At 37.8% G+C, this 26,480-nt stretch overlaps 3 protein-coding genes across 4 annotated transcripts in view; 1 reads left to right on the top strand and 2 right to left on the bottom strand.

Moving 5' to 3' along the window:
- Positions 1–2,529, top strand: part of LOC139980789 (protein CASP-like) — a 43,652-nt gene extending 41,123 nt beyond the window's left edge. The window contains exons 17-18 of the mRNA XM_071992724.1: positions 361–506; positions 641–2,529. Of these exons, the coding sequence (XP_071848825.1) occupies positions 361–506; positions 641–728 (234 nt within the window). The 3' untranslated portion in view covers positions 729–2,529. The remainder of the gene's footprint in view (positions 1–360; positions 507–640) is intronic.
- LOC139980788 (uncharacterized) overlaps positions 1,168–26,480 on the bottom strand; it is a 36,627-nt gene continuing 11,314 nt past the window's right edge. Inside the window, exons 1-19 of one of the 2 annotated variants that reach the window (XM_071992722.1) lie at positions 17,075–17,234; positions 15,911–16,092; positions 14,897–14,996; positions 12,656–14,094; positions 12,164–12,389; positions 11,934–12,023; positions 11,515–11,634; positions 11,066–11,212; positions 10,449–10,538; positions 9,794–10,022; positions 9,350–9,539; positions 8,546–8,627; positions 8,073–8,239; positions 7,378–7,543; positions 6,746–7,155; positions 5,877–6,090; positions 5,297–5,476; positions 4,567–4,647; positions 1,168–4,344 (exon numbers count right to left, since the gene is read on the bottom strand). In XM_071992722.1, the coding sequence (XP_071848823.1) occupies positions 4,264–4,344; positions 4,567–4,647; positions 5,297–5,476; positions 5,877–6,090; positions 6,746–7,155; positions 7,378–7,543; positions 8,073–8,239; positions 8,546–8,627; positions 9,350–9,539; positions 9,794–10,022; positions 10,449–10,538; positions 11,066–11,212; positions 11,515–11,634; positions 11,934–12,023; positions 12,164–12,389; positions 12,656–14,094; positions 14,897–14,996; positions 15,911–16,092; positions 17,075–17,137 (4,257 nt within the window). In that variant the 5' untranslated portion in view covers positions 17,138–17,234 and the 3' untranslated portion in view covers positions 1,168–4,263. Of the gene's footprint in view, positions 4,345–4,566; positions 4,648–5,296; positions 5,477–5,876; positions 6,091–6,745; positions 7,156–7,377; positions 7,544–8,072; positions 8,240–8,545; positions 8,628–9,349; positions 9,540–9,793; positions 10,023–10,448; positions 10,539–11,065; positions 11,213–11,514; positions 11,635–11,933; positions 12,024–12,163; positions 12,390–12,655; positions 14,095–14,896; positions 14,997–15,910; positions 16,093–17,074; positions 17,235–26,480 lie in introns of those variants that run through there. The other variant, XM_071992721.1, reaches the window with a different exon arrangement.
- LOC139980816 (uncharacterized) lies at positions 19,328–26,024 on the bottom strand. Its single transcript, XM_071992763.1, has 4 exons — positions 25,973–26,024; positions 22,241–22,351; positions 20,983–21,093; positions 19,328–19,814 (listed from the first exon to the last, which is right to left on the bottom strand). The coding sequence occupies exons 1-4, from the start codon at positions 26,007–26,009 to the stop codon at positions 19,741–19,743; spliced, it is 333 nt and encodes a 110-aa protein (XP_071848864.1). The 5' UTR covers positions 26,010–26,024; the 3' UTR covers positions 19,328–19,740.

Here is a 26,480-nt window from a genome sequence, read left to right as displayed (position 1 = left end):
AAATTCTTCAGCATTATATCAAAATATTGCACCATTTTGCAAGTAACCACCCTCGAATGTTACCACAGTTTCTCAAAGGGGAGGAAATCTCATCTGCATAGACTCCTCCCCCTCTAGGCCCCTCCCCATTAGATCAATACCTTTTTCAATTCTATTCTGCAGCAGCTTTTAATTTGTTTTGAAGTTGTTTTTGTCACTCAATGAACTCTCATTTTTTTAGATTAATGTATGGCAATGTTGAGAAATAAATATAATGGCCTTTTCGTATTAAAACGGTCTAGAGAATTGCTCTACACCCTTTATATATCATAAAATCATGATCTTTTCTGTAACCTACGTCCCTCTCTTTTTATGTTTCAGGGCCGAACAATCCTCGCTAGCAAGTTGGCTCGTCTTTTCGCCTTCTGTTATTTCATGTTCTTACACATGTTAGTATTTCTAGTGCTCTACAAGATGGCGCATATATCTGCTTGCAAGAAGGACAACATTTCGGAATGCTTCAACAAGTAAGATTTGTACTTTGAGTTGGGTATCCTTTCCAAGGGGTATTCCTGCCTGTTTTTTTGTTCTTTTTAATTTTTATTTCTTATCTTAATTTTATCGCTAACTTTGTTAAATTCTTTTATTTTAATTCATTCAGATTTCAGCAGCATATGCACGATTTCCATCCCGGGGATCAAGTCGACTTACTTCACCACGAGGATGGACATGATGGACATAATATATAGCATTAGTCGTTGTCAAAGCAGAGAATAAGCCAGAGAGCAGCAATGGTTGTTACCAGGAAGGAAAGGAGATGTTTTCAAAACATTTTGATCGAGGAAAGTGTTTGGGAACTGAAGCGACCTAATAAACTTGACTGTTTGGAAATAAAACCTGAACTTATAAACGGTTGAGAACTTTTCAGACAGTTTATAACATTAAGCTCTTGATTAAGGAAAATAATTTGACTATTATAATATATTATTCTTTATCGATTCATTTTGAATAAATTGTTAGTAGAAATAGTGAGAATAGCGAGAGAATTGTGGCATTTATTTGTGTAGAAAGCCAAGTTAATTTAAAAGTACAAGTTCTGGTTGAAGACTTTCATATTGTTCTACAATGTTATATCATTTATATTGGCACTTCATGAACACAGCTTTGTAAAAAATTTCTTCTAACCAATTAAAAAAGACTAGAATATTTGCAAAAAATATCAGTGTCTCTCGGGAGTTCAAATGCTGAACGCACTGTCAGACAGACAACTTTGTGTAAAATCAAATGTTAAACAAGACACTTTACATGTTACAAATCATCACATCGGAGGAATCTTAACATCCTCCTTTTTGTCCCACAATTAAGAAGAGGACCGTTCCATTGTTATCAAGTCTGGCCGTGTAGTACTCAGTTTTGCTTTTGAAAGAGGTCTGTATTCTGATGCATCAGTTGGTATTTTTATTTGCTGCTGTAGGTGAGAGAATCCTGTATGGGCATGTAAACAGTTGAATCTGTTTAGAGAACACTGCTAACCATTGAATCATCTTCATGAACTCGATAGTTATATCGTCTGGAATATTTAAATCTATTTCATTTGGATGCTATGGCTCTGGGTATTGTATCTTCGCTCCCTAAATTTTCCTTTGTCCCTTACAAAAATTTGCTAGTGAAATATTGGTACTAAAATATGGAAAAAACAAAGCATATATATATTCATATATATTTTGTTTCTACACTAGTGTAGAATATCCCCAGCATTATGTGTGCAACATGACGGTGTACATGATGGATATTTTTTATGTATCTTGAATGTCGCAATAGTTTACAGACCGATGATATATTGCAGTGTAAGGGACGAGTGACTTGCATAGAGTAGCAGTGTGGCTCTAAATTCAGGTAGTTTAACATGTTGAGTCAATTTTATTGCAGTCTCAATAACTCCTAGCAATGCAAATGGAAGTTCAGTAATAACTAGTTTGCAACCCCCAAAAAATGGAGATTTTACTCTAGGGTAGAATATCCCCTATCTTTACACTATAAGTTGAGTCTCCTGGATAAAACTCTCATGAGGATAGTCTACAATACAACACCTGGACAGGGTTAGAATCTACAAGACAATTATGGGGTGTAGTAACAGATTTGTTGTGGAGTTTTATTTTTCTGCATATTGCATGGTTTGAATATCCTACACTCATGCCTTAAGAACCCTTCTGCAGTTAATATGTGGATGTTATTTCAAAACAGTTGATTTTTTTTCTTCAAATTTTCATTTAAGGTGTGACACAACATGCCCTTAAATATATACTTTTGAATTCCTTTCCTGATAAAGTGATGGTACTTTTGGTATTTGCTAGTAAATTAAAAACCTCCATCTACCGTCAAAAGTTTGGTTCTCTTTGGTTGTTATGTCAACATTTGGTTCAAACAGTAAGAACCTTCTCGGTTACCAAAAGGGTGTTTCTTCATTTTAAATTGTACCTCTTTTAAGTCTTAAGGATAATATTGTAAAAGATGTTTCATTAATAAAATAAAAGTAAAGTTTTTTCATTTTATTATGTGTTGAGCTTTTAGTGACTGAACTTGACCATTGTTACACTGGTAAATGTGGATTGTCAGGCAGTGTGCCTACAACAATGGGGGACTGATCAAAAGTTTGCCAGATTTGTCTACAACAGTTTACAATTGTAACTGGCAAGTTTTAACAAATCTAACTTTGAACAATCAGAACTGAGAGAAAAGTAGCTAACATTTGTCATTTATTCAGTGTATGGATCCTCATTAGTGTGTCAAGGGGAGGAAGGATCCAGGACTTTAAATATGAGGGAGTGAAGTTCTGAGGTCGTTGTCGCCGATGCCCATGTAGGTAGATCCAGAAAGAAGTGTAGAAAGTGAAATGGTATATACTAAGGCATATTTAAGTTATAAATTTGCTCTACATCTAAGCTTGGGCTACTTATTACTTTCAGGTCAGGACAGTCTAGAGCAGCGTGCAGCCAGCTTAACTCTATGTTGTTTTATATAACGGACCAAGCTTTATTTGGTCTAAAATTATTTTTATTTGGTCTATTGGTCTAAAATCTATAAGATAGACTGGAAATAAGAAAACAAGACTAGAATTGAAATATTTTTTTTCGGGTTTCATCATTGAATGTCTATTAAAATGCCATTCCTTTGAATACAGAAAAGTGTATTTTCAAATTTTACAACAACTTTGAAATGGCAAAAGGTTATGTAATATGAGAACTATACAAGATAAGGCACAGAATAGGCAGTATGGCGAAACAGTCCTGTAGCTGTTTTGCCATACTGCCTATTTATACAACATCTTTTTAACTTAAATATTTTGAGCTGACATATAATAAAATAGCTTACAACCCTGTAAGGTAACTTTTAAACCTGCTACACTGTACAATCTTTGATTTCTTAGATTTTTTTTTGAGGCCACTGGTTTGTTTGAACATCTCTTCAAAGGGAAGTCGTTAGATGCCAACCGTTACCACTCGCAGTCTAAAGTAACATCTCACACCAACCTAGGTGATAGTGATTCCTCCATTTTCAAGCAGATGACAACTCTAAAGATACTAAACAGGCTGGTTACTTTTAAAGACAAACAAAGGTGATGATCATGCTTTAGTAAGAAAATGATTACATTGGGTAGAAAATATAGCTAACATGCCTGTTAACTATCATTATGTAGGATATTACTTTAACTTCAACAACTGAACATTCCATTTTCCTATCTGACTGTGTTACATATATCCATTGTTTTGCTGTATTGTAGCATATTATTAACCTCTAGTGTACATATATATATAGATAAGATACAAGAGTTCTACATGATAATGTCCATTTCAATTGCAATAGTCAAAAATGTCCAATTTGATAAATGTTAACAGTAACAGTAAAAAACAATACATAATACCATAAAAGGAACGCCCAAACAGATTTGTGTTGCCTCTGAGCACCAAGCAGGCATGCTAACCCAAACTGTAGAAATTTATATTTGGCTGTAAGAAGTTAGTTGATACATGACTGTAAGAAATATTTTAAACATTAAATAGTTCTGTGTACGTCAGCAACCACCTTGATACATTTCCTAACCCCAAACTGTACAATCGTACCATTGATAATCCCTTTTTGCAATTGCAATCATCAGAACTAATTAGTATTTCTTCTAATGCTTGCGTTGACGGTTGACGGTGGTCGATGACGGTGGTCGATGGTTGCATGGAGAGAATGACCAGTCTTGGGTTCACTTTCCTCCATCGATGATGACACAAATTATCAGGGAGCAAGAAGGATTCTGGAGAGGGTCTTCAGATTATTATCCTTATCTTTGATTGGTTGGGGAACCTTCTCAAGCATCTGTGTAATGATGGAAAGTAAAATTAAACATACCGAAGGTAACATACAATTAACATAAAATGTACATCACCGCACAAACAAGTCACAGAAGCAAGAGATTTGTTTTTTTTTTTTAATAAGAATTTGTTCCATATCATTATTATTATTTAAAAAATCATAATTCATTTAAATTAATTATGTGTTAGTTCATTCCAGCATCTTCGGGTTAGTCATGTATCTTACCTTCACGCACTGGTCAAAGAGGGAATCCAGGCTCTTCACTTCAGCCTCTGCCTTCTGCCAGTTTTCTTCTAAGACTCTCATCTACCAGATAAGACAAGAAATGGTCAACTGTTACAACAATTCAAAATACTTGTGTATGACATGGTGTCTTTAAGTATAAAATTAAACAATTACACACAAAGCAGCATCACATAAAGGGGGAGAGGGGTTGGGGGAAGGGGGCTAAAAAAAAAGAAAACTGAAACCATTGTCAAAAGAAACAAACAAATGCTGAAAAGTGAGCCCAAATCTATACATTTAACAGCAAAAAAAGAGAAAAAATGCATTAAAGTGTGTTAGGCCAAATCGAAGGAAGTGTAACAAGTCATTCGCTTAACACTGTTGGCAGAAATGCTTGGCCTATGGTGACGACATCCGTATTACAAACTAGTGGCCCATTTTGGTTCAGACACTGTTCAACTATGGTAACAATAACTTAAATAAGGGAAGTAAATCCTGTACAGCTCCAGATAGGCATCCATTAATTCTTTGCTATTTGGCTGTGAATACTACATACCTTTGGTTTGTCTCAGTTTTCAGAATATTACTCTCCCCTCCCACACACCCCTCTCTTTCTCTCTTACAAACACCTCTCTGTCTGTCTCTCTCTCACTCTCTTGCACACACCTCTCTCTCTCTTGCATCTGATTTGTCTCAGTTCTTAGAATATTACTTCCCCTCTATCACATACCTCTCTCTTCATCTGCGTATTTTCCGTTGACATTTTTGCCAGTAGGGCCATGGTAGGGATGGAGTCCCCTTTGGATGACATCAAGCTACTGAGGGTGGCGAGTTGGTCCTGGTAAAGTCCTCTCTCTCCCTCCACCCTGTGTAACTCCACTGACAGTCTATCCACCTCCTTCTGCATTCTCTGTCAACGAAAGTTAAAGAATAAAAAGGATTGGTACTTTTAAATATCCACAAAGTTGCAGTTCACAAATGTTCTAGTCCTGAATTGACTCTGTTTTGGCCATAGCTCATATTTTGCTCCATCTCTGAAGTAAAAGAGCCAAATTCAGGGATAACATGATTTAAGAATACAGGATGGGTGTTGCACCCAGACTTTTGGACAATATTTTGTATACACTATACTGTCACGTCATGGTTCCATACTGTTCATACTGTCAGTACGAGTGCTTTGAAGCATGCTCTCGAGGACAGTATGGAGTGGTATTAGCATAAGAAAATCGTCCCAACTAGCTACTTAGCTTGGGTACTCACTGATCCTATGAATATTCATTAGAACAGATGAGGATTACCCTTACACGCACCTGTTGGTGGCTCCTCTCGTGTCCTCCCATCTCCATCATATGTAAAGCCTCCTGCAACCTCTCTTTATCATCACATGTCCGGCTGTTGGTTGACCTTAGTTCCTGTTTCAGGAGTCTTATTTGGTTCTCTGACATTCTTAAGGCTTCTTGTACTTCCCCTAGTTGGCTGCTGTGCTGTTTCTTTGTCTTCTGTAAGTCACTTATCAACTGTTTACTACAAGAGAAAAACACAAAAACGAGCTTGTTAATTAATGCAGCAAAGCTCAACTTATTACTAACAGCTAATGTAATAATTTAATAATTCCTGTCCGTTAATTAGTGTGTGGGAAGCAGATTAAAATGATCAACATTCCAGAATAAACAGCGAGACACACAACCAGATTTCTGAGAGGTAGGTTTTACTCATTGCCTCTGACTAACTGTTTTCTCTGTTGTAGCCACACACAAAAACAAAATCCATGTGCCTCTGTTTACATGTACATATGATAAACTAACTAACTTTTCTTCTGTCCCCCCCTTCTCCCCCTCCCCCATCACTCCTCTTCTCATAGCTCTCTTCCACCATTTTTTCTCCACACATTTCTATCTTTGTCCCTCCACTGTTTATCTCCTACCTCTCCTCTTCCCCTGTTACTTTCTTCTCTCCATCCCTTGTCTACTAATCCCCTTGCATATTTGTGTTCACCATGCTCATTAACCTGTCTGTGTATTCTGTGAGTGTTTTTGTCCCTTCTGTTACTATTACTTGTCATTTAGCCTTTGAAGAAGATCCTGCTAGGATCAAAACGTCAGGCCAACTTACTTTTACACATGTACATATGATGTTAAGAGTCAATGCCCATCCTCTTCTTACAAAACTCGACACTAACCTCTTAAATTCCTGTTCTTGAATTGTCTGTCTGGAACACTCCAGCCTATTCAGGACTCTCTCCATCAGAAGATTGAAGTGATCGTTGACTTGCTGTACCAGCTCGGCCACGGATTTATCGACCTCCATCCGACCGGACGGAGGCCTGATCTTAGCAGGTGTCACAAGACTGAAGGCGCTATCACATGACCTTCCGAGTCCAGATGTTTCCTCGAATTCTGGAGAAGATCTTGAACCTCCTGAGCTTCTTGCAACTTTGCTTGCGCTACTAGCACTCGATTTAATACCAACACGGAACGATGAATCCTTTGAGGTGGTCGTCTGGTCTCCTCTGGACCGGGGTGAGTTGAGGATGGAGAACACAAACGAGGAGGAGTGCGTCTGTTGGTCCTCTCTCTGTGGAATTACGCCCTAGATGTGGAAAAAGCAAAGAAAATATATTTGTCCAAAGTTGTTGCAAAATTTCTGTTTGAAAGATGACCAAATAATAGGGAACTAAGAAAAGAAAACAATGTATCTCTACTTTTAAAACATAAATCACTAACATGTAAACTGTTTTTTTTTGTTTCAACCTCATTTTCTCACAGATTTCTCATTTTTCTTCTACATCTACGGCTAAGTTTACTCTCTTACCTCTCCTGCGGTCACCATCTCTTCTGAGTTGTATTGATCTAGTTTCACGACGAGGTCCGCCAGGGCGGTGCTAGCCGAGCTGATCTGTGCTCCCTGCTGTATAATAATCTGGTGCGCCCTCTGTCTGGTATGTTCCAGCTCGCTCTGACTACTTCGCAGGTGTTCCCTACAGAGGGGTGGGGGGGGGTGAGGAAATGGAGAGAAAACTGAATCGTTTAAGGAACGTGACAGCAGTACAAGTTAAGTTTTGGTATTCCATATGCAAAAAGCGCATGATAATTTAGAACTGAGCAGCTTAGGGACAGGTACATATTGAGAGCCAATTTACACCACCTGAAGCAAGAAAAAGCCAGTCATAAACAGCTCACTTCATTTTAAGTTCAAACTGAGTAATGGCCAGGGATTTTCCTAACCCATGAACTCAAGATGTCACTGTATTACTTGTATGAGAAAAAGTCGAAAAAATTGTTCAGTCATTTCACTTTTGAACCATGCCAAATGACCATATAACATAGACCTCCACATCCAGTATTATAGGTTTCATGAATGGTTACACTGAACGATAGATCCTAGACTTGATTGTGGTAAAGAAGTGAAACATGGTGCACTACTACGGACAAGTGGTTATTTGAACCATGCCATGAGACCATCCAACACAGATCTCTGCGTACAGTGTCTTTAGTGTTATTTCTTACTGTGCATTATGAATGGTCAGTAGTGATGTCCTTCTCTCTTCTTGTAAGACTCTCTTACAGCCGGTCAGTTCATTGGTCATTGTCTTTAGTTTCTCCTCTAATTCCATCATATATTCTTCCAAGGATTCTCTCTCCTGATTCAAAAATTCCTTGGCATCTTCAGATTTCTAGATTAGAAGTTAAAAGGGTAAAGAGATATTATGCAGCCTCATGATGAAATTGGGGGGGGGAGGGGACAGGGGGTGTCTACAAGAAAAAATTCCTTTCGAATGGTTGGCAAGGTTGTTGATGTTGCAATTTTCCTTTGGTATTAACTTGGCGTTATTCTCAAAGATGCAACAAAGATTTGATCGCAGACTGACTGAAATTTAACAACAAAAGTCACAACAACAAAAAATGATAGTCATCTATCAAGATTTGGGAACTTACAAATTAAAACAGCTCATTATCTTCCACTTATCTTCATATCTTACCTTCAAGTTTTCTTTCATATCTTCGATGCATTGAGTAGCTTCTTGTAACTTTAACTTCAAAGGCTCTACCTCACCAATGAGTCTACCAAAGAAGAAATACACAGAAGATGAGCTGTTAGCCAGCCAGCATTTTGACATGATATCATACCAGGAAAGAAACAAGTTTGCATGCACATGGCAATATCTTTGATTGCATTATTATTATTATTATTATTATTATTATTATGTATTTGATAGAGCGCTCTGCAAAAGATCACAGTGCTATAATAGATTCCAAGGGCAAGTTGATTTGATTGCATTCATAGAATGGATTCCAAGAGCAAAAACTAAAAATCAGTTTAATTATTTCAGCTAAAATCACTTTAAATCACAACTTATTGTCCGAATTAAAAAAAAGAAGAAAAGTCAGATGAATCTTTGTGCGGTTGTATCGATCCCATTTCATGGCAAAGAACAGGATGAATAAAAAGTAACACATGGAAAGAAGACTTTCTAGCTTCTTGCCATTTCAGTCTTAATGAACTTGAGACAAACTAACATAAAGTGTAATGAAGGGTATGGAAAGAATGTGATGGGGCTAGACCATTATGCTACAGGTATTCTTCAGAGAACACTGTTCTGCAAAAGCAATGAACCCACAACCATGCCATGCCTCATCACTAACACCTCAACCATGTCTCTTTAACAAATTAGGTCTGTCTAATGAGGTGGAATTAATGAAGGATGTTGGTACTTGTCTCAGGGCATGTCCAACCATTTGAAATCTATTCTTCTAAAGTTAACTCTTTGTAAAACATTAATTACCTTCCATTGTCCTCGTTCAGCTTCTCCATTGTCTCAGACATTTCATTGTTCTTGGTTTCCAGGTCACTGATTCTGCTAGAAAGCCTCTCCTGGTCATCACGCCTGTCAGCCGCAGCTAACTGTTCAGCATTTTGTAAATCCTCAAAGTTCTTCTCAAGAGTTTCCTTTTCAAGTTTGAAGCTTTCAATTTCTGGGCAAGATAATGATAACTTTAGGATTAAATATCGTTTTTTTGCAAAATGACGTCACAAAACTCCTAAATGTCTGTTTTTATTGATAGTTACAGAACAAAATGTCTTCAATGTCAAGAAACAAGTGTTAAAGAGGACTATACTCATTTCACCAGTAATGTTACATTTTTGTTTCAAAACCTACAGAGAATCACTAAAAATAAGATCACAACGATCAAAACGTGACGTCAGGTTTGCTTAAAGAGGTAATTACCACCCAGGGAATTCTTTGCCTCCGTCTCGAGTTTAGCGTTTGCTTCTTCTGTCTCTTGAAGTTGCTCCTGGATTCTCTCTCTTTCAGCCTCGGCAAAGAGAACTTTCTTCTCCTCTTCCTCGATGCGCAGGGTTAGTTCTTCGTTCTCCTCAACTAGTCGTTGGTGCTCTGTCAGTCTTGCCTCATTATCCTGATCGAATCTCTCTGTCCTGTCATCTAATTCCTTGGTCTGAAAATAATATCAGAGCAGAACCAGAACTGTCATGAACGATACAGCCAGAGGTTTGAAAGACATTTAGCCGCTTATTAAATCTGATTACATTGAGACAATACTGATTCTCCGACTTAGTGAACAGCTGCTGACAAGATTAATTCAGACTTTTGTCTAATTTTTAATTCTGCTACATGAAGAGCATTCAAACTGTGCGAAGGAAGAACCTGGGTTACAGAATAAAGTAGAAAAGCCTCCCGGCCAGCATTCAATCAAATATACTTTTTACTCTCTCCATGTATCCTAAAGTAGATGATACTTGTCACAGCTCCCCCTTCCTCCCCCTCCCCCCCCCCCCCGCCAAACCGCTTCAAACCCTGGCCGGTAGTAGACACAAAACATGAATAATAGTCTCTGGGCCTGTGAATATGAATATTTACAAACCTTCTGTGTCAACTTGGCCTTGTCGATTAACGTCTGCTCAAACAGAGATTTTACCAACGAAAACGCTTCTTGCACCACTGGCATCTTTTCCTGTCAAATGAAAACAAGAAATGAAAAAATATATTAAAAAAAAAGGCTTTAGAGCTGACAACATAAGGTGCATATTTTATGCTAACCATATCTATAGGAGGCAAATATTAGAAAACATATCTATCATCTGAACTAAACTGTCCACAGAGGAAAATGCAGGTTACTGCAAGAAAGGAAAAATAAGACAAAGAAGTCAAATATAAACATGAGTTTTTATCAAGACTCTTCCAAATCATCAAATTAAAAAGACCTTTTGCAAATGCCACAAGATCTCCCTTTTATGTTACATTGTGTAAGAAATATTGACTGACTGCATAGATTTTAAAAGTTGCCAGATGTCATCATTGTGTTTTTATTTCTTTCATTCCTTCAGTTAAAATATCATTATTCTATACAACGACTTCACTTTCTGATTAAATCTTAACTGCCTGATTTTGATGTCCACGGATTGACAAATGTTTACTAATGCATGGACTCCTACTTTACAAAAACAAAAAACGCTGTTTATTTGATCTTTGTTGTGATACCTGTAACTTGGCAGCTCTCTGTAAGGAATCTTCAAGTTTTGAGAATGACTCTAGTCCACCTTCCAGTAATTTATTCTTCTCCATGGCTTTCTGGTAGAGTCTCTCATAACAAGCCTGTTGCTCAAACTTCTCTGTAAGTTCACTTACCTGCCAGAAAATTAAGAAAAGAGAGAAAAAAAATTAAAATCAAATCAAAACAAATTGTGAGACAGACTACTCTCTGAGGCATCTCTGCATTCCTTGAATATTGTCATAATAGAACGGAAAGACAATTTTATTTTTTTACTTCTGAGAATTCTCCGATATTCTACTACTGAACATGTTTCCTTTTCCAGTTCCAATGAGAATACTGTGAATAATACTTTCACATCGGCCACGAATCGGTTAAACTTGTGTTACAGTATCGAGTACTTTTGGCCTTCCATAACAAAACTCTCTTATCCACCTACTTCTACTTCATGCTGTTTGTAGGTCATGCAGAGATCGTCCTGAAGTTCCTTGATTTCATCGCAATATTTCCTCTTTCTCTCATCATTCAGCCTCTGTAAGTTACCGATATCTTCATCTTTCTGTAAAAATCAGGAAGTATTATGTACACAAATTACAAAACTGCTCTTTTTAAATCACAGGAAAAATAGCACAGTGAGGGGGGGGGGGATGGGAAAGAGAACTAGTACTGAAGCCCAGCATTCCCTCCAGTCACAAATGAGCTGGAGATTACACTACAACCCATCCCCTGCCCCCTCCTCCCCCCTCCCTTGTCTCCAGAAAGAATTCACTATGCCATTGCAAAGAACAACGACATCGGATTTGAAATTCCATTAAAATTATGACCAGTAAAAACAGTTTAATGGTGGGTGGCCATTACCTGACGCAACTTGCTTTCCAGATCTCCCATTTGGTTTAACAGCTGTCCAACCTGGGCTAGCAATTCATCAATCTCACCCTGAGCAGCAACCTGTAAAGACAAAAGCAAGAATACAGTAACTCTTTACCAGTCTTTATTTTACATAGGAATTTGATATTGCAACACCCCAAAAGATTCACCAAAACTACAGTAGGGGTGGTGAGAGGATAGCAAACTAAATTACAACTGACCTTGGCTGTCTGTTCAGTTTCAAGGATGACGGCCTTCTCTCGATGCATCATTGACATCTTTTGTTTCATCTCAAGCTGTTCCTTTTGGAGATGTTCCTCCCACTTGGTCTTGCTTCTTTTCAGAGCAGACACTTCCCTCCTCAGAAGCTTGTTGGAGATGTGTGACGTTTTCATCTGCTCCATTAGGGCAAGACTGTTCTCTGATTTGCGGGAGAAGCCGGTCAACCTGTCAAGTACACAAGACATACCAGTAAAAATATTCAGAGCTGTATTAAGAGAGATAATCTTATTTTAAAGAATATAGTAGATATTTTTAACTTAAATAAAGCATCAATAATATGGCAAACATAAACAACCAATCAGAGGACAGTAAACAATAAGCAGACCAATCAGAGGGATTTATGTGGAGGTAGATTTTCCTAAAGTAAACCTAAAACTTTAACTTCTGTACATTTAGGGTGTACTAGCTGTGTGAGCCAAAAATAAACGTACCGAACTGGCGAAACAGAGATTGGGGTCATTGATGTTTCTGCGTCCTCACTTGGAATCGGTGACGTCATTTGACAGGAGTTCTGAACTGCAGGTGGGGATGTACCACATCCCTTGTCCTGAACATGCGATGGTGTCCTTTGAGTTGCCATTTCAGATGTTGTTGCTACACTCTCCCCAACCCCGATATCATGCGTGCATTGTTGCTCAGTTGCAGTCTCTACTGAAACCATGGTAACAGGCGAGGTGTTACACGATTGGCTCATTAACTCACAAGGTGTCATGACTGTTGAAGTATGCGTGACATGGACCGGGGTCGTGTTGCACGATTGATCACTGTGAATCTTGGGGGTAACTTCGGTCTGTTGGTGAAGTGTTTGAACCGGCGTGGTCATCGAGGATCGGTTGCTTTGTAATACTGGACTGGTTCCACAGTCCCGGTTGACCCCGACAGCAATCTTTGGTGTGGCAGAAACTCTTCCAATACTGTCCGTCTCTGCCATGTCTCTCCCCTTACCTATCTCAATACTGACAGTACTATCATCATTGACCCCTTCTACACTGATTTCAGATCTCAACAAGGGAGATGCAATGGTGCAATAATCAACCAGTTGGAAAGAGGCCTGAGCATTCCACAGATTCCCAGCAGATTTAGCAATTTCATACTCTGAATTGGGATTAGATATTTCCATTTCTGGCACTGGCAGTAGCTGAGGAGCACTCAGCATTACTTTGGATGGTGTGACCGAAAGAAATAAGTTCCTGTGACTCTTGTCTCTCTCTTCGCATACTGGTTGGGATTGGAAAATCAGAAATTTGTCAAGAGAAATGTCATCCGTTGTTTCGTTGTCTTCATACAAATTGACTGACAGACCAGAATCTGTCAAATTTAAGAACTCCATTTCATTGTTGCCTTTTCTTGATTCTTCCGGGAGAGAAGAACTATCGCATTCGAAAGATTCTTCCGAACCCTCTGAACTGTCCGTTCTATCTGTTTCCTCTGAACTTCTCCCACAATTCCAGGTTTCTCCATCTAAAACAACATCAGAAAATCCAGCCTCACAGGGTGACAATGTTTCCTCACCATTTTCACTAAGGAATGTATCAGCTGTTAGGTAATCAGTGGAATATGTAAATTCTTGCAGAGGGGTAGCTAAACATTCTTCTTGAGCTTGTCGGTTGTTAATGCTACCTTCTGGGCAGTCATTAATTTCTTTTATTACTTGGCTCTTTGCATTTCTAATAGCCTCACATACCAGATCCTCTGCCCGAAGGCTGATTTCTGCTTCTTCATCTTCTTCTTCGGGAGATGGACTCTCTGAGTCCAAGGAGGTCAAGGAGATGACTGACGAAGAATCTTCATGGAGTGGGGAGATGGTAGCTGACAACAACGCCACCGTCTCTTTAAACGAAGATGGCGGCCTCAATAACACATCAGTTAGCTGAAAATTTGATTGGTGAAAAACAGAGAGTGTCAATGTGATAGATCAGGAAAAAATACTTAAAAAAATACTTGGTTATAGTAAAGTACAGCAACCGCACTTAATCTTCAAGGGGACCAAATTTTGTTAAGGCTACATACAGTAGCATGATGGCAATATTTGCTGTAAATTGCATACTGTACATGTATATGTTATTTGAAGGGAGAGAAGGGGGGACGGGTGGGTGGACAGGTTATGATTTAGGCGGTGTAATACCATGTGTGTGTGTGTGTAAGTTGATTTGGGGGGGGGGAGGTGAGATACAAAGTTTCATTAAGAACAAATGATGTTTGTTTGTAACATTCACTAAGTTTTGATATATGTCCAGAAATATTGTAATGCTTAAAGAAGCTCTCAATACCTCTGTGAATTCCTCAACTTTTTATCTAAACCTAAAAACTTACAGTAATAACAAACATGATGCATGCATGTATTGTAACAGTAACAATCAATTGAAACTAAGTCGATGGCTTGCTTTCAGAAAAATGCACTGGTCATCCCTGAAAGGTTTATAGATCTAAAATGTTTGTCGCCCAGACACCTTTGTTTTGAAATATTTATTTACTTTATCTATCACATGCAAAACCAACTACTGTAGGATATTTTCAAGATTTACTTCCATTGTTTGAAATTAAAATTTCATAAAGCCATGGTCATAAAGATTTAAGGGTACATTGGTTAAGATTCATCCATGATGTACTGTACAAGTATTATAGAGCTACTGGACATATTATTTTAGGACTCTGCTTGAAGTTTCCCAAACCTGTGTTATTTTCTTGCCATCCTGGTGACTGTCGACATCGTCCGTAAGGAGACCCCCTCTATCAGAAAATGGCTTCTCCTCCGTTTTACTAGTTTGTAATCTGTTGAGAAACAGGAGAAAGAATTCCACTAAGAAATATGTACTTCTAACCACAAACAAAAGTAAAGCTACTGTTACAGGTTAAACAGAAGGAAGGGTACTTTCCCTAATTTATAAAATACATAGCAAATACAATAGTTTGGAAGTTTCAAGTTACAATTTACTGTAGAATACTAACAAGATTTTACATAAACCTCAAAAGCAGTCATGTTACAAATACTGCAATGAAAATGTGATAAAAGATGAACTCATTCTCCACTAAAAATACTGACAAGATTACAATGCTAGTTGCTGAAGATGAGAAAACATCAACATATTTAAAGCTATGTAATGTTTATATGTTAACTCTTTAAGTATTTTCTGGTTTAGGTTACGTAGCTATTTTTCTTCCTGTTAAGAACTAGGCAACAATACTGTAACGATCAACATTATTTGACCATATAATGTGCACCATGTTCTTATTGAATTGTGGGTCTGTGTTCCACGGCAGCAAACTAGATATGCACTCAGACATAAAAAGGAGAGATATAACTTATTACTATGGAAGTGGCTTATTATGCTTATATACCATTCATCTTGTTAGCGACTCACCACAATTTTTTCAGGTATATATAGTACATGTATGTAGGTATTTTGTGGTGTGTGAGATAATGATGTACTCTACCTGACGGCTACATGTACATTACAGTACGTTTTAAAGTTTATGCTGGAAGTTACTTACGTGGCTCCAATATCTTGGATGCTGAGAGAGCACTACAGTACACTTTAAAATATCTATACTGCAGTTACTGCACCTTTCTCTGAGTTCTGCTGAATATTGATGTCTGCATTTCATATATAAATATGAATGTTTTTTTCCGTCTTTTTTTTGTTGTCTAAATATTGCTTAAATACTGATTCTAGCATGTACGGTACCTTCCATTTCTTACTGAGCATCTCTGTTGATCGTTTTTCTCCGCTTTACAAACTGTGGTATCATCTTTGGTCTCTTTCCTTTGATTGTGGAAGCATCTCTTTCTGTTCACATCAGAGAGCGGTGTCCTGCAGTCACGTGTCCTGGTTACTGCATTGGTCTCTTTCCCAATAGACTTCAATGCCTGTTGAGATATGGTACATCAAGTGCTAATCCTTTGTTACTATTTAAAGATTAGAGTGAGAAATCGTCATTACCCCTCTCCTTTCAAGAAACATTAAGCGTAGCCCATACATGCAGGTCTACAGTACATTCAGTCTAAGTATTGTGAAGTTTCAATATAGTATACCATCCTATCTGACTGTCCACCTTACTGTACCACATATAAATGTCTAGGTTATAAATCAATAAGCTGTATGTGACTAGGTTAGTGAAGTATCAGTGTACATGTTACCCTACGGTATGCCACAGTAATTTAATGTAACGTAACTCTTCAAAACTAGCCTCTGTAGGTTTGCCTGTTACTGCAGTGCTTAGTATAGTCAGCATTGCGAAGTTTGGACACCCCTAAAAAATCCAAAATTTCACCTTGACAGCCTACAGCAAGAGCCAATTTCACGAAAAAGTACGAAGGTAGAGTTATTTTTTAGCCTCTCCCCCCAGTTTTGCACGTTTTTTGGGCATTTGGAAATCTTACATCCTAAAAATAACCAACATTACCTCAATATGATAACACTATTCTCTAGGACCTAACCTGTCTGAGCTTAGAGGCTCAGAGCATAGTAAACAGCATCTAAAGTCAATGGATGTATACTAAGGCCTAAACTACAGTTAGCTTATCGACGAATGTGTCAATTTAGGGGTATGAAAGAACTTGACACGGCAGACATTTTGTGGTCAAATTCTGCCCAATTGTACGGTGCATAAGCACAGAACCTTAAATATTTTGATTTCATAACATTTCTGAGGAACTACACATATGAAAAACACATACAGTTGAGTGATTTGGATTTTTCCTTGATAGACATCGTTGATCAAATCCTTAAGTGCGTCAATTATGAGCCCACCATGCTACTAGTAGAAGCCTAGGCTAGGCCTAGAACTTGTAGTAAACCGTGGTAGCCTAGTTCTAGAATTACAACTACGAAAAAAAATAATTTAGTTACCTTGGGTGTTTTGTTTTCTTTCCCAGAATACACATGAATCTTCCTTCTTGGTGTAGAGAACATACTAGATGAATATTCTCGCACTTTGCAATCGTAAGTATCATTACATAGATGCAAAAGCTCCCTGTGTTGTCCAGTTTTGTTGTGGTTGTTTAAAAAACTTCAATATGTAGATTACCACAGCGTCGCGATACGTGATTGGTCAATTTAGTACTGTACTATGGAACGCAAAATATGTCAAAATGATTTTCTAAATGCTATGGTTCGAGGACGTTCCAGCAAAGGTTGCTAAGAGAAGCACTGAGACTTACTGCTAACCAGTATGAAGGCCCGTGACTACCTTGCTTGGAAACATGAAGTCGCAATTTAAGGACGTTAATATTAACAACTTCGAGGAAGCAATAAACCTTGCGCAAGATCGTGATACGTGGCGGAGGTTAATCACTGAGCATGTCGGATAGACGAGACTCAACTTACTACTACTTCTAGTATGATTCGAACTGCATAGTGTTGTATTAATTATTGAACAAACTACAATTAGCTTACATTAGAAACTTCAATCTCATCAGTAACATAGCATAGAATTAAACGTTCACTTTTGTGAAAGATTTGGAAAGTTCTAACCCAGACTTTTTTGTTATTACAAGAAATTTCCAGACATCGTGGTGACAGGGAAACGAGTGTTGAATTTTGAGCAAAGTGGAGTGAAGTGACCATTCATGTATTTGCGTTGTTTGATAAATGGGCAAGCATGTCAACTTAATTACATGGATAGGTCTAACTTGAACGTTTTGCGTACATACCTTTGCTACTTCGTGATTTTCCCTCTTACTGCACCTTCGTTACACGTTTACAGGAAAGTCTTTCTAACATGATATCTCAACATTAAGCTTTGGCAGATCTCATACTTGGCCTGCATGTGTATAACATTGAGTAAAAAGGCCTATTGATTTTGGTAGAGGTCAAAGGTCTTTTTGGGATAACAGGTTCAATCGTGGAAGTTTTGTAAAAAGGAAACTTGGACAGGTCTCATATTTGGTTTGTAGATGTACCACATTAAGGAGCCTATTATATCTTTTGGTGGAGGTCAAAGGTTATTTGAAGTTCAGAAACGCCAAACATTTACTTCACTCCTCTCTTACATGTCTCTTTACACTAAAACACCTTCCTAAACATAATATCGCAAAGGAAGCTTGGACAGATCGCATATTTGGTATGTAATTGTACCATATTGAATACAAGAAGCCTATTGTTGTGTCTGGAGGTCAATGGTCGTTTGAGTTCACCAGGGTTCAAAAAACCATGCTTTACACAAAATTTCAACTTGACAATAACATATGTCATATATATTATGTTGGTGTATATATCACATTTAGTAAAAGAAGCCTGTTATTGAGGTCCATGGTTATTCCAGCCTGTGTCATTATGAATTTATAATGCTAATCTACGGAAGCTCGAAAGTGCCATCAACATAAGAAAAACTTTGCCCCATAAGTTGACATTTTTTCAGTAAATTGTTTAGATAACAAGATAAAATGTTATCAAAATTCAGAAAAATGTTGGATTGCTCAGTTGCTTTAACTGAGCAATTGAACAATTTTCCGGCTGATAAATGTTTAATTGATAACTTATCATATCTCGTCAATTGGACATTTTTCTGCAAAATGTTTAATTGACAACTTATCATATCTCGTCAATTGGAAATTTTGCTGCAAAAAATTCAATTGTTCACTTCATTCCCACTGAGCAGTTGAAAAATTTTCTGCAAAATGTTTAATTGACAATTTATCGTATCTCTTCAACTCAACATTTTTCTGCAAAATGATTAACTGTCCACTTCGTTCCAAATGTTCAGTTGGAATGAAGTGAACAATTGAAATTTGTTCATGTGAGTGATAAATAGCACCACACCCCCCCCCCCCCAAAAAAGAAAATAATATTAAGCGTGCTAGTATAAAGCACTGTATTTTTTTGGTAATTCACTATGTCGTCGAATATAATTTGTTGGAAAAATGGTTTCCCCTTGTTTACAATAACATTGCTTTTGTAGTTAGTAGTCTATATAGCCTTCAAGCAGATAACTGATACTCAGTTGCTTACTTGCTTAGCCAGAGTGATTAATAAGTTTGTGAAGTGAGGGCCAGTGGTACAAATGTATCGGAAAAAAGTACGGGGGGGGGGGGTACAAGGCAGCAGTCGGAATTCTCTGGCTCCAAAACCCATCCAGTTGGAATTTCAGCCACAACACCCCCCCCCCCCCAATCATTAGGCCTTAGCCACGTCCCTGCCTATACTGAGCCTTTCGCATTGAAATCCCCCTTAGTTGTATTGATTATATCAGATTGTAATACTATTAAAATGTTATGCTGGTGGAACCAGCACACCATGACCAAGAGGAGATAACTCTGGTCTCCATAACTCCAGACACGTCTGTTACCCTTTTACTGATATCCGGTGATGGAAAGTCTCAATTCCATCTACAGTGCGTGTATACAAGACAGTTATCGACTGGATGGACACTTTATGTAGAGTATTACATCTGGGAATAAGGTGGACATCCCTTTCGTCTCGAATAGTTGATATACGGCACACTACGTCCAGATTATCAGGGTTTGGCTTTTGCTTATTCAAGTTTCGTCTGTGGGATGAGTTACTATCCGTCCTTTCTAAGTTCTGCGCGCCATGTCATCACTTGGATAAATTACTGGCTTTCCCTTTTCTGAAAGCCATGGGATGAATTCTACAAAAGAAAATATATTTAAAAATACTTTACTTTTATCATAAACTATGACTACAGGGGGTTCTTGTTCTACTCATGTGACTGATTCCTGTGGATCAGTATGAATATGATTTCGCAGGTCATATTTCCATTCATTGAATATGAGTTGGTCACGGGCCCAAAGGCTTATTGATTGTCTCTGTTATACAGTGTAACATTGTAAAGATAATGAAATAATCACATGTGAGGACCTGAACATGCACGCAATCACTTGAATCTCTTGAGAGACCGCCTGCGCAGTGTCATCTCACTTGCTAGTAATTCATTTTCTTTGACTGCTTTCCTTATAAGTCCAAAACTTCGTGGATAACTTTTGTTGTGTACTGCAAGCAGAATTTGCACATAGATGTGTTGTTGTACTGCAAGTTTATGCTAATTTTTGGAGGATTCCTAACAGTTTGTTACATGGGTTATTATGCTGTATATATGGGGATTAGCTCATTTGTGCAAGCACAGTCCTTTGAACCAAGTCCCGCATGTTGAGAAAGACCCCCCCCCCCCAAAAAAAAAAATCATCTATATTCAAACTTAAATTTATTGCCTCCTTCAGTACATCTAACCACTCAGAGAACTCTATATAATAGTTCATTTAATCGAACCCCCGCAATGAATAATTTGGAGACTTAATTTGGAAGAAATATTTACAACGTCAATCAATTAACATGGCTAACTGTAGAAAAGCAGGCAATTTTTACCAGGACTGAATTGCTTATACGTATTGGACATCGTGTTTATAAAGTTATAGATACTTGCAGTTATTGACCACACCACTTTTGGTTGATTTCACGCTGCTGTTGTACATGGATAATAATGTTAATAATTCAGATGTAAGCCACAGACGGCCATACATACCTTGCTGTTTTGGTAGTTCTTGTCTTTTCAACAATTTCAGGTGGGTATTATCCCCTAGGTCTATATACCTTATCTATCTGTCTAGCTATCTGTCTGTCTTTCCGTCTGTATAACTGTCTGCTTATCTACCTATCTGCCTATCTGTCTGTCTGTCTATCTATCTATTGTTCTATCTATTGTTCTATATTTTGCTCTGTCTGTAATCTTACATAATCTGGTCGTTATTCTAATAATTTTACGTGAAATAAACAATTTAGTGCATGTCGCAAAACGGTACCCGGTGAAGGCTGTTGTAGGTCTCTTTCTTGTTTTAACAGCAAGTTTAGGTGAGTGCTGTCTCCAAGGTTTGGATGGTTCTGAGTGCACTCGGATGGAAATGGTAGCTGGTCTGCAAATTAAAGGGAGAGTAAAATAGTCCATGGGCTAGCAGGACCCACCAAGCACCCCCCCCCCCCAGACTGGTCATTTGGAACTATTTTCACCCATATCTCAGTATAAACACCAGAATTATAACTCTATGAGCCTTAGACGCCGAGATATGGGTGAAAATAGTTCAAAATGGCGGCCATTTTGGAAAATGGCGGAAATGCAGAGTCGATCCCAACATTTTCAATGGTAACATGCAAAATATTGTTTGGACGGGTCTCCTGAACAAAATGATACCACTCGCGGAGAGTCTGGGGGGGGGGGGTGCTTGGTGGGTCCTGCTAGCCCATGGACTAAAATAGTTCAGCCATGACTAGACACGATTATCGATAGATGCAATCTTTTCAGATAAGTCGAACCTCCCTTAAGACAAGTTCCTCATCTCAAAACCAATTGAATATTTCAGACATGTTCTAACAGAGGTGATAACAAATTATCATTGATTTCACCACTACTACTATCACCTGAGGTTTTGAAAATATCATGTGCTTGATGACTGATTAAATGACTAAAAGAGTGACAATTTGCTCTCAACAAAGGAGATGAATAATAACATTGAAAAATGTCTATAGAAGCAAATCAGAAATAGGAGAACGGTTGTTGTCATATTCGAAGAGTGAAAAGGGGATCTATGTACCACTGCCTTGATAGTTCTATTCATATTAGCGACTAGCCTATTAGAAAATGTTAATGCATCTAAATAGAAATGAATATATATATCTCGTGATTATTCTACAACCATTTCATCTTATTTGATATTACTTGGCTTTTTATATCATGTTAGAAATAACCTTGTAATTTAGTGTATCAGCTTAGACATATATAGGCCCGTATCAGTCAAAACTAGCAATGTTAGGGCTACGAGATGTCCACATTACTATTCATTGAACAAAATAAATTATGACAACTATCGGCTAATTTAAGTCTGTCTTTCCGTCTGTATAACTGTCTGCTTATCTACCTATCTGCCTATCTGTCTGTCTGTCTATCTATCTATTGTTCTATCTATTGTTCTATATTTTGCTCTGTCTGTAATCTTACATAATCTGGTCGTTATTCTAATAATTTTACGTGAAATAAACAATTTAGTGCATGTCGCAAAACGGTACCCGGTGAAGGCTGTTGTAGGTCTCTCTCTTGTTTTAACAGCAAGTTTAGGTGGGTGCTGTCTCCAAGGTTTGGATGGTTCTGAGTGCACTCGGATGGAAATGGTAGCTGGTCTGCAAATTAAAGGGAGAGTAAAATAGTCCATGGGCTAGCAGGACCCACCAAGCACCCCCCCCCCAGACTGGTCATTTGGAACTATTTTCACCCATATCTCAGTATAAACACCAGAATTATAACTCTATGAGCCTTAGACGCCGAGATATGGGTGAAAATAGTTCAAAATGGCGGCCATTTTGGAAAATGGCGGAAATGCAGAGTCGATCCCAACATTTTCAATGGTAACATGCAAAATATTGTTTGGACGGGTCTCCTGAACAAAATGATACCACTCGCGGAGAGTCTGGGGGTGGTTGGTGGGTCCTGCTAGCCCATGGACTAAAATAGTTCAGCCATGACTACACACGATTATCGATAGATGCAATCTTTTCAGATAAGTCGAACCTCCCTTAAGACAAGTTCCTCATCTCAAAACCAATTGAATATTTCAGACATGTTCTAACAGAGGTGATAACAAATTATCATAGATTTCACTACTACTACTATCACCTGAGGTTTTGAAAATATCATGTGCTTGATGACTGATTTAATGACTAAAAGAGTGACAATTTGCTCTCAACAAAGGAGATGAATAATAACATTGAAAAATGTCTATAGAAGCAAATCAGAAATAGGAGAACGGTTGTTGTCATATTCGAAGAGTGAAAACGGGATCTATGTACCACTGCCTTGATAGTTCTATTCATATTAGCGACTAGCCTATTAGAAAATGTTAATGCATCTAAATAGAAATGAATATATATCTCGTGATTATTCTACAACCATTTCATCTTATTTGATATTACTTGGCTTTTTATATCACGTTAGAAATAACCTTGTAATTTAGTGTATCAGCTTAGACATATATAGGCCCGTATCAGTCAAAACTAGCAATGTTAGGGCTACGAGATGTCCACATTACTATTCATTGAACAAAATAAATTATGACAACTATCGGCTAATTTAAGTCTGTCTTTCCGTCTGTATAACTGTCTGCTTATCTACCTATCTACCTATCTGTCTGGCTGTCTATCTATCTATTGTTATATATATTGTTCTATATTTTGCTCTGTCTGTAATCTTACATAATCTGGTCGTTATTCTAATAATTTTACGTGAAATAAACAATTTAGTGCATGTCGCAAAACGGTACCCGGTGAAGGCTGTTGTAGGTCTCTCTCTTGTTTTAACAGCAAGTTTAGGTGGGTGCTGTCTCCAATGTTTGGATGGTTCTGAGTGCACTCGGATGGAAATGGTAGCTGGTCTGCAAATTAAAGGGAGAGTAAAATAGTCCATGGGCTAGCAGGACCCACCAAGCACCCCCCCCCCCAGACTGGTCATTTGGAACTATTTTCACCCATATCTCAGTATAAACACCAGAATTATAACTCTATGAGCCTTAGACGCCGAGATATGGGTGAAAATAGTTCAAAATGGCGGCCATTTTGGAAAATGGCGGAAATGCAGAGTCGATCCCAACATTTTCAATGGTAACATGCAAAATATTGTTTGGACGGGTTTCCTGAACAAAATGATACCACTCGCGGAGAGTCTGGGGGGTGGTTGGTGGGTCCTGCTAGCCCATGGACTAAAATAGTTCAGCCATGACTACACACGATTATCGATAGATGCAATCTTTTCAGATAAGTCGAACCTCCCTTAAGACAAGTTCCTCATCTCAAAACCAATTGAATATTTCAGACATGTTCTAACAGAGGTGATAACAAATTATCATAGATTTCACTACTACTACTATCACCTGAGGTTTTGAAAATATCATGTGCTTGATGACTGATTTAATGACTAAAAGAGTGACAATTTGCTCTCAACAAAGGAGATGAATAATAACATTGAAAAATGTCTATAGAAGCAAATCAGAAATAGGAGAACGGTTGTTGTCATATTCGAAGAGTGAAAACGGGATCTATGTACCACTGCCTTGATAGTTCTATTCATATTAGCGACTAGCCTATTAGAAAATGTTAATGCAATGTCTAAATAGAAATGAATATATATCTCGTGATTATTCTACAACCATTTCATCTTATTTGATATTACTTGGCTTTTTATATCACGTTAGAAATAACCTTGTAATTTAGTGTATCAGCTTAGACATATATAGGCCCGTATCAGTCAAAACTAGCAATGTTAGGGCTACGAGATGTCCACATTACTATTCATTGAACAAAATAAATTATGACAACTATCGGCTAATTTAAGTCTGTCTTTCCGTCTGTATAACTGTCTGCTTATCTACCTATCTGTCTGGCTGTCTATCTATCTATTGTTATATATATTGTTCTATATTTTGCTCTGTCTGTAATCTTACATAATCTGGTCGTTATTCTAATAATTTTACGTGAAATAAACAATTTAGTGCATGTCGCAAAACGGTACCCGGTGAAGGCTGTTGTAGGTCTCTCTCTTGTTTTAACAGCAAGTTTAGGTGGGTGCTGTCTCCAATGTTTGGATGGTTCTGAGTGCACTCGGATGGAAATGGTAGCTGGTCTGCAAATTAAAGGGAGAGTAAAATAGTCCATGGGCTAGCAGGACCCACCAAGCACCCCCCCCCCCCCAGACTGGTCATTTGGAACTATTTTCACCCATATCTCAGTATAAACACCAGAATTATAACTCTATGAGCCTTAGACGCCGAGATATGGGTGAAAATAGTTCAAAATGGCGGCCATTTTGGAAAATGGCGGAAATGCAGAGTCGATCCCAACATTTTCAATGGTAACATGCAAAATATTGTTTGGACGGGTTTCCTGAACAAAATGATACCACTCGCGGAGAGTCTGGGGGGTGCTTGGTGGGTCCTGCTAGCCCATGGACTAAAATAGTTCAGCCATGACTACACACGATTATCGATAGATGCAATCTTTTCAGATAAGTCGAACCTCCCTTAAGACAAGTTCCTCATCTCAAAACCAATTGAATATTTCAGACATGTTCTAACAGAGGTGAGAACAAATTATCATTGATTTCACCACTACTACTATCACCTGAGGTTTTGAAAATATCATGTGCTTGATGACTGATTTAATGACTAAAAGAGTGACAATTTGCTCTCAACAAAGGAGATGAATAATAACATTGAAAAATGTCTATAGAAGCAAATCAGAAATAGGAGAACGGTTGTTGTCATATTCGAAGAGTGAAAAGGGGATCTATGTACCACTGCCTTGATAGTTCTATTCATATTAGCGACTAGCCTATTAGAAAATGTTAATGCATCTAAATAGAAATGAATATATATCTCGTGATTATTCTACAACCATTTCATCTTATTTGATATTACTTGGCTTTTTATATCATGTTAGAAATAACCTTGTAATTTAGTGTATCAGCTTAGACATATATAGGCCCGTATCAGTCAAAACTAGCAATGTGTAGGCTACGAGATGTCCACATATTACTATTCATTGAACAAAATAAATTATGACAACTATCGGCTAATTTAACCAATCGTTCCATCAAGATAAATTAGAGTATATTGCATCTGAAATTACTCCAGAAAAACCAAGATCCATAGTTGTACATGCCGGGGCCCAGCAATTGTTGCCTACCATGCATAGCCTATACCTTACAGGTCCAGTAGCCTATGTTTGCTTTGATTCAATGAAATAGTAGCATACCTGTCATTTTTGTTACTTTAAATAGCACACTGGTCATCGGAATGTAGCTGTCTGCAATATATTATCCAAATATATAGTTTTTGTATATCAACGTTTAAATAATGTTAATATGTTGCACAAACAGTGATAGTACGTTCTATTACGTCTATGATCTATCTATCTATATTTTCTTCAAAGTTCTTTGTTCATTAGCAGACAGCCTATGGTGGCGCACTTTTGTCAACAACATTTTTTTTATCACAAACCGTTTGGTTTGTGTAACGAACCTTTGCTTCAGTGTAAGTTACATGTTCTTTTTTACCTTATTTTCTTTGCGAGGGCCTAATGATACACTTCATCATGAACCAATACCTAAATATTATGATAAATTTTTGGGGGAATGTGTCAGGTGGTTAGCGTTGCTAAAACGCATAAAAATGTTTAAAGTATAAACACCAGAATTATAACTCTATGAGCCTTAGACGCCGAGATATGGGTGAAAATAGTTCCAAATGGCGGCCATTTTGGA

This window comes from Apostichopus japonicus, chromosome 15 (genome assembly GCF_037975245.1).
Source record: "Apostichopus japonicus isolate 1M-3 chromosome 15, ASM3797524v1, whole genome shotgun sequence".
NCBI lineage: Eukaryota > Metazoa > Echinodermata > Holothuroidea > Aspidochirotida > Stichopodidae > Apostichopus > Apostichopus japonicus.
This window is presented reverse-complemented; position numbering and strand designations above follow the sequence as displayed.